The sequence below is a fragment of the Abrus precatorius genome, unplaced genomic scaffold (assembly GCF_003935025.1).
Source record: "Abrus precatorius isolate BTA unplaced genomic scaffold, Abrus_2018 Scaffold10, whole genome shotgun sequence".
Lineage (NCBI taxonomy): Eukaryota > Viridiplantae > Streptophyta > Magnoliopsida > Fabales > Fabaceae > Abrus > Abrus precatorius.
This window is the reverse complement of record NW_020874292.1, coordinates 29,794,906-29,805,490: the sequence shown is the minus strand read 5'-3', so window position 1 is coordinate 29,805,490 and position 10,585 is coordinate 29,794,906. Positions and strand designations below refer to the sequence as shown.

The following is a 10,585-nucleotide window of genomic DNA, read 5'->3' as shown; positions in this document are numbered from 1 at the left end:
TAATTAAATAAAAATAAAAACTAGAGTTCAACTCTATTCTATTGCAGGTCACAACTGAAAAGAAGGAAAAATGGAAGCTATTTAAATATATTTTAAGATTTTTTTTTTCAAGTTCTTCTATATTTATCCAGAAGCATCATTGATTATAATGTCATTCTCCTTATATTCCTTCCTTAAGAACAATGGTTAGAGTATTCCCTTTTTAGTCATGCTAGTTTATTGTCGCATTTTGCCTTTTGCTTTACATTCTACATTTTTTTTATTGAATAGTAAAGAGAGAACAAAACAAAACGTGACAAGATATTTGAAAAATAATATTTATTAAAGGGAAAAGTTAGACCAAAGCAATTGAAAATATTATTTGTTTGCTATATTAATTTTACATATAAATAGATATTAAAATTAAAATTATTATTTTAATATAATTAAAAATACATTTATTATTTAAAAACCAAAAAATAAACATAACAATTTAGTTTCTCTGTTGCTACTTGCGAGTGCTCTTTCCATCTTTTGCCAGCACAGTTTACCACTTGAAACCGGTGGTTGCTTCTTTCTCCCATTAGAACCTTCCTCCTTCATAACACACACTTCACCCAGAAAGTTAGGGAAGATTCCCCTTTTCTTTCTTTCATTTTCTTAATTTTCTTTCCCTATAAATACATAACTGATATTCACATTACTTTTATTTCCCTAATCAAATAGGTTTTCTGATCAGAATTCTCTTTCCACCTACTACTTTCCCTATTATTGTCTTCATTCAAACTCCCAATTTCTAGGGCAACTTTCTCATCACCTCATTGCAAATTAATCTCCACTTCGCGTGCTTCGATTTTTCGCTTTCATTATATTTTTACTTGTTTATTGAAATTAGGGCGTGAATTGGCCGAAGCTCGCGTAGAAATCGAATAAACATGTTCTTCAGCGGCGATCCTTCTACTCGTAAGCGTGTTGATTTAGGTGGTCGAAGCTCGAAGGAAAGGGACAGGAAGAATCTTCTAGAACAGACGCGATTGGAGCGGAATCGGCGTTTGTGGCTGCGCCAGCAAAACTCTGCTGCACTCAGGATTCAGGTTTCCATGCCTTTTTTAATGCATTTCGTTAGATTCGATTGGTTTTGCATTTCGCATCAGTGTAGTGTGCTGTTTAAGTGTAACCTCGAGTGGATCTACTTGCTATTTCATTTTGCATCGATGGTTGTTTTTTAATGCATTAGTTTGAAATTGTTGTTGTGGTAAGCTGGCTGGCAATTTGAATTGCTCTTTTGATGCTTTGGGTTTTTATTGTTTTGGCTTCACTTCAAGTGTTCCATAATATTGAGGGTGTTTTTGAGATGTGATGATGGGCACTCTGGGCCTTAGCAAGCATCATAACATCGTAATTTTTAGGAAGCAAATAAGTAGGGAGTTGGGTTGAGCTGTTGTGAATGGTCTCATACCAAGCTATCATGGGTGATTGAATTATTATTGTTATTTTGATAAGAAGAAGAAGAATAATAATATCATGAAGAAAGGAGATAAAGTTACATCAGGATTCAGGAGGAGAATAGGACATCATCCTAGGACAAAAAATGAAGAGAAAGGCATGATATAGTGGCTAAAAAAATGCAATTAAGTTGCTCAAAATTTCAAACTCTTTGCATATAGGTGAAAAATATTCCCCTGAAATAACTGAGCAATGGGTTGAAGAAAAGCCATACGTGCAGTACCATCCAATAATATAGATGTTTCGGGAAGAGACACTAATTTTAACATTATTTTTTGTTAGAGTTATAAAACCATTCAAGAGCCTCCACCTAACAAATTAACACACTAACTATGTTCACTAGATAGGTACTAAAGCATCACACTGCCATAAAATCTTTGCTTTCTTGTTCTTCCCAAAACCTTTAAACTAATCATAGAGAATTGGTCCAAATTGAAAAGAAACCCTTGTGTTTCACCAAGAACACCAAAAAAACTTTCTGAAAAGAAATTAGCTGCCTTACAATGCATAAACAAACTAGTGCGTGCTTGTGAATGGAGCTGAACATAAGACATTTCTTTGGAGAAAGAGCTGTGAAAGGTCTAGCGTAGAACATGCGTTTTTGGCTAATCCTTTTGAGTTCCCCTGCCTAAGACAAAGGCAAGACTGCAAATCCTTAAAGCAAGTTTTAAATTTTCAAACGAGTCTGTTAACAAGGTTAGCTAGCTCTGCATTTTGTTTTGGACAAAACCACCATAAGTTTCTTTCATGACCTACTTTTATTTGCTGCTATCTTAGTCATTTACCCTTTTAGTCATTCAAAGAGTAAATATAAGGGTTGTTTTATTATAATGCAGAGAAAAAAAAAATAATTTATTACTAACTATTTTTTAATATTATTTAATTTAATGTTATAGCAAAAATACGTAGTAATATTTAATATATATGATATGTTCATTAAATAAGAAATAAAAACAGTAAAATACTACATTTTAAAAAGATATATAAATTATGTATCAATCAAAAGAATATATTTTTTATTATGTCTTAATCTATTAATTAGTTTGTTACAAATTATAACCAAATTGTTATTATTTTTTTATTACTTTATATGGTATAATTTTATTTGAGTTTGTTGAACAAATTATATTTATTGTTCTTTTAGATGATTTCATATTAATTTACAACAATAACAACAACAAATGCCTTATTCCATGAGGTGGGGTCGTCTATAATACATGGATCATATGACATTGTTGGACTTGATAAAAAAACTAAATTCTCTGATATATTATTTATCATGGGATTTGTTTAAATAATTTTTTTTCAAAATTCTTTTTGATCTCACTTTGCCCTTTTGCTAATGCTTCAATTCATGCGTTCTACTCTCTTCACTATTGCCTTCAATGACTTCTTTTGCATATACCCAAACCACTGTAATTTTCTATTATTTGTTCTCAATTAGTGTCATTCCAATTTTTCCTAAAATACAATCATTTTTTATTATATAATTTCCAATGTGGTCATTGATCTATTTTAACATTCTTATTTCTGTTACACATTTTTCGTGTGTTGTTTCCTTAAAGTCTAACGTTTACTATCATAAAAAACAATTGGTTGTATAGTAGTTTGATACAATTTCTCGGAGTTCAATAGTTACTTTGCAGTTACAAATGACATTTGACATTTTCTTTTTCCATTTTAAGTACTCAACATGTATTCTGTTTATAATATCATTATTACTTTTTTATCATCTTGTAAAATTATTGTTAGATATTTTAATTTAGGAACTTATTAGATATTTTAACGTAGGAACTTGTGATATGACACAATCTTTAAGTTTTATCTCCAAATCATTTTCGTCTTATTTTTTTGTTAAAATTACATTACATATACTTCATCTTATTCTTGTTGAAGTTAAAACCTTTTTATTCCAAAGTTTGTTTCTAAATGTCAAGTTTAGCGTTAACCTTTACCCTTAATTTTTCAATCAGAATTATGTCATTTGCAAAAAGTATATATTTAGGGGTAATTTATTGTACATCTTTACTATACACATTCAAGATTAGATTAAATAAGTAAGGATCTATTGTAAGGTGTTTAGTTGCTCCTTTGAAGGCCTCATAGACATCTTCGGCTAAGTTTTGATGTAAGTTTATCCTTATAAGAAAGTGATTAGTCACTTATGTAGGAGTTTTCAGATTTGTAGTTACCTTATTATACATATCTTATATAACTTAGATATGAGCTACATCAAACATCTTTTTTTTCCAAAGCATACCACTATATTTCTCTTGATGATTGGTACTTTTACTCCTGTAGAAGATAAATAACTTTTGTTAACTGATTTTCTAGGATCTCAATCTCTTCTTAGTATATGATTAATCATGTGGCTTATAAGTTTTATCCTTCTATATTTTATGCAGTTGTGAATATCTGACTTGTTCTCACTTATATATAGGAACCAAATTGTTTCTCCTTAGTCATTTGATACTGTTTTAAATCTTAAAATCTCAATAAATAGTTTAGTGAGCTAAATGATACTTTGATTTTTTATGCATTTTCTAACATAAATAAGAATACTATCATGACAATAACTTAAGGTTAAGAGCTTATTTTACATTGCTAACTCGAATTTTGCTTTAGTAATGAACTCACAAGGCTTTGCAAGAGTTACAGTGATTTTGGGATTCAATCCTATTTAGTCTAAACCATAACTTCAAGTTACTTAGTGTTGGTGCTATCATGAAATAATATATAATTGTAAATGCCATTGCCACTTAGGCACTAAAGCAATGTTTTTGGAAATCAAATTCCCCTCATTGCTCTTTGACCTACATCTAATCAAGTTAATGATGTCAATGATTTGTATCATTTGCCATCCATGTGCAAATATAGGAGCATTATATCTAATTTGAAAGGCCTAAAGCAAATACCATACTAATGATCTTCTGAGGAGGATGCTCCTGAATCCTGCCCTTATCATACCTAACCTTCCCTTGACCATGTGACCAACTTACCCTTGACAATTTTGGGGAAATAGTTTAAAGTTGTTTGAAAGTTACAATATTATGGCCAATAAACAGCCTGATTCCACCAATCATACACTGTACATAATGGTTTCAACATGAAAGATTTTGTTTCCAAATAATTTACCAAGCTATTGACCATTTTTACCCCTATAATTAACATTTAACAAGAGTGACCTTGTTAGTTGTGGTAAATGTCTGTTGAATGATCCCATGCATTTTGCAATAAGAAAAAAAATCATTATGAAATTTGTGTGAGAAATAAGTACAATTTGATGAAAGTTATGGTAAGTGTCTGTTGAATGATGCTAATGCTATGCATTTTCCAATAAGAAAAAAAGTCAGTACAATTTTATGATTTGATGAAATTTATGTTCTAAAATTGTAAAATAACTTTTAGCATTCACATCTATGTGAAATCAACATTTTACATTTCCTAGCTACAGAGTTTAGCCTTCTAGATTCTGGTTTATATGTGCTGTACATGCCTATTACTGGGAAGGTACATTTATGATAAGTGGTAATATACATTTCATGAGTGTCTTGCATATAGTTGATTTATTCTTGCTACAGAAATGCTTCAGAGGGAGAAAAGTTGTCAGAATGGAACAGTCTATGGTGCGAGAGAAATTCCTAACAATCTATGGGAAGAAATGCCTGAATTTAGACAGGTGAAATTTGATTGCTATTCCTTCATGGTTGCATGAAAGCTATTTACTACCTTTTACTCAAAGTTTCTTTAAAATTATTGTTGTATTTTATCTTAGTATGGTCTTACCTGAACATTCCACTCTTACAACTCAAGTTAATACCATTTTGTGTGCATTCAGGAATGCTTTTGGTCCAGATTCTGATTTCCTCCGCCAGTTCCTCTATTTCTTTAATGCAGAAAATGTTGATGATTTTTTAATTCTTGTGCAAATTTGCCGATTGCTTCAACAGTTTGTTCAAGAGAGTGGTAATTTTTAATCAGCATTCTTTTTGCCTTGGTTTTTGTTGTTTATTTTCTACTGTATGTGGGTTATTTGTTCTTTAGCAAGATTTTGCAAACTGGAAAGCTATTTCTTTTGTGTTCAATCCATCCACCCTCCAAAAAAAGATTTGTCTTAACTGAACAACAGAAAGCAGGCCTTATCTCACCAAGTGGAGCCAATTACATAGATGAATTAACAGCCATCACGCAATATCCAAAAATAGAATTTTAATAAAATAATTCATAGCAAGGTCTTTTTTAATCGTTTCTCCATAAAATTTCCTAATTTATCTTCAACCCTTTTAATTGGACTATCTTCCATTTGATCTTTTCTCATTGGAGGCTCTATTAGTCTTCTTCTCGTATGATCCAACCACCTTAGGCGCTTTTGTATAATCTTCGTTGCAGTATGTGTTACTCTAACATGTTGATTTTGATGTTATCATTTATTGTATCGGTATTCATCCATCACAAAATTCCCATGCCCCACATTTTTTGTGCCCTGTTGCCCTTTAATTGCCCAGCATTCACATTCATTGAGGCCTTTACCATTGTATGGATAGATAAGTACATACAATCAGAAGATAAAAAGGAATGAACTTTCAGTCAACCCTTGGTGCTAACCTATTCTTATTGGCAAATCTTTTGTTATACCATCATGAGCCACACGCTAGTCATTGTCCCATTATAGATGACCTTTTATAGGTTGTATTTATGCAATACAAACTCTTTTCTTCTCTAGAGCATTTCACAGGACTTCTTTTGACACCTGAATATTAGTTCAAGGCTTTTTGTATGTTGATGTAGAGCATATATATCTTTCCAAGTCTTTTGTTTCCTTATGTGTCTTTCCATTAGACTCTAGTATCTATTGCGGCTCTTGATGTTGATTTTTTTTTGGTTTGTACAATTTTCTATATTAAGAGATCTTAGGGTAAATAATATTTTTGAGAATTTGATTTTTTAATCGAGCCCAGTAATGTTGTGCAAACCATGTAGCTGATTTCGCCAAGTAGGATAAGGCTTTGTGTTGTTATACAATCTCCTATGTCTCTTCCTCTAAAGCATGGGTATGCATATAATTTACATTTAAACATTCTTGGTATGGGTACACTTGGGTCTGTACTAGGTAAGCAACTTTTTTTTTTTTTCAAGTTCAAAGTTTGGTAAGAGTCTGATACTATTTCAGTATGGCTCAATTCGACTTCTGTATGACTTGCCCAAAATTTTTGTGGAAAGCAGTGTTTCAATGATCAGTCTACATTTTTATGTGGCCCTGTACCTGTTTTCATTTGAGTCTGCTCATCTTCCCATTCTCAATGCAACTCTAGCTATGACAACAATTGAACAGTACTTCTCAGCTATTTCAAACTCTGACATTGACATGGTGGCAGCACCTTACCTGGACCCTAAATAACAAGCCTATTTCCCGTGGATCAAATGATGTTATAGTGTTTTATATCTATAGTGAATCATGTCCATAGATAAACCGATGACCTTTAAATCCTTAAGAATTGTTGTGGCTGTTCATTTTTTCCCCTCTCTCTACCTCTAGTTATAGGACTCCCTTCCATCCGATTTACTTTCCTAACTGAGGTTTTTGTTAGTCTTATTCACACATGCTCAAACCAACTATGTGAGATTCTTCCATTTTTTTTATAATAGGTGCTACCACAACTTTTTCACTAAATGTACTCATTCTTATTCCTATCTTGTCTAATATGTTTACTCATCTAATGCAACATTATTATCTTTACTACATTGAATTTATATATGACCCCCTCATAGGATCATAGATATCTCTGATTGCTCAAATATAACACAGTATGCAAGGTTGTTAAATTTGAGAGATTATGTAAACTCATGGAATGTTTGTAAACTTTTACGAGTTTTCCTCATACAAAAAGAATGTTTAAAAAGGCATAATGATGAAATAAAGCACAATGACAAGGTTTAAATCATACTTAAAATAGCCCAATCATATAATTATAATGTGATTTTGGTGCCTTAATTCTAAATGTGGTGTTTTGCAACTTGCGGAGAGGGAAGAAAAGTGGTGCCTTAATTCCAAGTTGTGTTATTTTGGTGAGAAAATGCAATTTTCCCATAGTTTTGTTAAACACGTAGAACTGAGTATAAAGTCATGAGGTTACTCAAGTTCATCCAAATTATGTTCGATTTGACACAATTTCCTTAGCTAGGATTGTAAACTTGTATGGGTTTGACTTTGAGTTAAAATGTGTTTAACAACCATGACTATATAGTCTCCTTTTTTTTTTGTAGGGCCTTCCACAATACCTCACTTGGCATTCTATCATACACTATCTCAAAAATCAATGAAAATCAAATATAAGTCTTTTTCTATATTGCTCCATCAATCACCTTAGCAACTATCTCACTTTCTTTTTGACTGCCTTGATATAAAGCCAAATTGATATATGTAAATGTGGGTGTATTTGAGACAGCATAGTGAGGAGAATAGAGTTGAGAATTTAGTCCCATTGTTTGTTTGCTCCCCCATGGCTTTAGGAAGGCTTGTGATTTTTTTGTTTTTGACATAGAGATACAAATACATAATTCTTTATTTTTTCTGCATGCTACTGATGCTAATATATTTATATCTGGCGCTTGTTAGAAGAAAAGTAGTTTTAAATTTTGTAGATATCTGCCTGCATCCTTGCTTCTGCAAGTTTTACTTTTGTGCATGGAACTTAATGCATAGAAAATATATGCAACAGGGGATGTTGTGAGACTTTTTGCTGGTGTGGATTACTCATCCACAAGTGCTTTGGTGAACTACCGAGTGAAGCAAATTGTATATACTTGTATTCGTGCCATACATCAGAATAGGTTGGCTTTATTTATTTTAAATTCTGAATTTTCTGGGCCTTTTGGCTTTTCTAAATTCTCTTGCTGGTTGCTACTTTCTCTTTTATTTATTATTATTTTGGGTTGGATTCTAAGTTGCATGTCACTTGGATGCTATTAACTGTGCTTCTGATCTGAGTTGTTCAAATCATGTTGAATTGGTTCTTAATGTAATTTGTGGTGCCATATCTAATATACCAAGTACAAGGGTACAGAGGTCAGCAAGGTTAAAGTCAGGAAAATGGTTGTATTTCTGGAGATGGTCTTTTTTAATGGGATAGACTTGTATTCCCAAGTTTTGTTGCTTATTTCTTCAATTAGATTGCCTGTTGGAAGTGATGGCCAAGTATTGAGTTTAAATTTGAGATGGGAAATGGGTTATAGGAGGTGGAGGATCCTGCCAAAACTTGGTGCCTTTTCTTTTATATGATTAGCTTGTGTTTAAGACATAAAGCCAATGTTGTGCCTTCTCCTAATGGCTACACTTTTAGGTTTTTGACATGGTATCAAGGTCTCTATGATCAAGTGGTTAGGGGTTTGGTCCTCAATCATTGCTGCTCCTTTATTCATAATTAAGTTGAATTTCAAAGACTAATCCTCAAGTGAGCTTGTGCATTACTGTCCATGCGTTAAACTAAGAGGGGATCATGTAAGGGGGTGCATTAAAGATGTCAAACCAATTTTTCAGATAACTTAGGGCTTGATTGTTTATCCATTGATATTTTTGAAAGAGTTTCTCTGCTTTGAAAATTAATCAGTACCATTCAATTGGGATTTCAATGTGATTGGGATTTGTGAAACTTGGTTTTCTCAAGTAAACAAACAGACCCTTAAGCTCTTAGAAGAGCTGGCTTGGTTAGGGAGAACATGGAGGGTGTTTGATGGGTAAAGGTGCTTTCTGAGAGAGTTTAAAAATATAGATGGCTACTATTGTTTTTCAGTTGATTCTCAAATCTGTATCTTTTTTTCAGTAGAAGAGCTTTAAATTTTATTTTGAAAAATGGGAGCCACATGAATTGAACTCTAGATTACATGGTCGTAGATATCACACGATAATCTAATATCCTAAAAATGGAAACTGTAAGGGTGAAAGCACATAAATGATTTTAATCTGACTAGGAAGAAAGAGAGGAAAAGTACATGATGAGGAAGCATAAAATCCTCTTAACAGAAAAGTGAATAAAAAAGCAAGCCAATAGACTGCATGAAGACTTTCAGTAGAAGAAATTCTGTTTAACCAACCTTGATTAGACCACCAAAGAGATGCCAGACACACAATAAATACTATACTGTAACAAAAGTTGGGCCTGAGGAGGTTATTTCTATCCAACTAGATGCATCATACACCACAATATGGCAAAAATAGAACACTGCCATTAAATCATAGCCTGCTAAGCCAAAGTTTTTAAAATCATAAAATGTTAGAAACTGGTCCTTGATGAAAGCTCAGAGCTAGTTTTCTCTAGATCTGTGCGTGACACACAATAGAAGGAGATAGAGCTGTGTTAATACTTAATACTTAATCCTATTCATGCTTATCTTCAAACAGAAGACCTGAACTCGGGGAGGAAGTTTTGAACCTGGAAATGGGTTTGTCCAAGTGGAAACTCCAAAGATTAGGATATTGAGTTGGAAACTTGAGAAAGGACTTCATCAGTTTCTCTGAAGTTTCTAGTCAAGTTAAAGTTCCAATAATTATAATTTTGAAGGATCTTCGGTAGAATAATTTTTTGGTCTCGCAAATTCCTTACAACACTAGTTTTCAATAACTAAAACTTTTCCTATAACATTTTCTATTTGTTCCTTGCTGTAAAAATCTCTAATACCTGGTTTCTCAATTTTTCCCTCTAATATGTTTTATTTCTTATTTATAAATAAAATATAAACTACAGGCATACTTGGATAAGCTTAGTTTGAAAGGAAATTTTACTTTCTTTTTTCAAAAGCTATCCCAATACGATTCTGTTGAACAAAAAAGCTAATCTGAAGTCCAAACGCACACTAAGCACTGTTATTTAAGCATGCCTGAGCCATGGTGGATAATTGATTAGGCTGGGGCTCTAGTTTGGGTTTTTGGCTTGTTCCACTGTACTTTTGTAATAATGAGATATATGGAGTCAACAAAAATGGCTTGTATATATGCTTAAATGTTGGGTGACTTGTATGTATTTCATGACCTATCCTGGAAGCTTGTATTGTCATTGACTTTTTTAATGGAAGACATATCTTGCCTCGGGTTTTAATGTTGCTG

The 10,585-nt window shown here is 32.5% G+C and overlaps 1 protein-coding gene across 3 annotated transcripts in view; it reads left to right on the top strand.

Moving 5' to 3' along the window:
* The first annotated feature begins 475 nt into the window (after positions 1 to 475).
* Positions 476 to 10,585, top strand: part of LOC113852903 (E3 ubiquitin-protein ligase UPL6) — a 28,209-nt gene continuing 18,099 nt past the window's right edge. The window contains exons 1-5 of one of the 3 annotated variants that reach the window (XM_027483301.1): positions 476 to 542; positions 875 to 1,073; positions 5,067 to 5,164; positions 5,324 to 5,451; positions 8,205 to 8,316. In XM_027483301.1, the coding sequence (XP_027339102.1) occupies positions 915 to 1,073; positions 5,067 to 5,164; positions 5,324 to 5,451; positions 8,205 to 8,316 (497 nt within the window). In that variant the 5' untranslated portion in view covers positions 476 to 542; positions 875 to 914. Of the gene's footprint in view, positions 1,074 to 5,066; positions 5,165 to 5,323; positions 5,452 to 8,204; positions 8,317 to 10,585 lie in introns of all 3 variants that reach the window. The other 2 variants (XM_027483300.1, XM_027483302.1) reach the window with 2 other exon arrangements.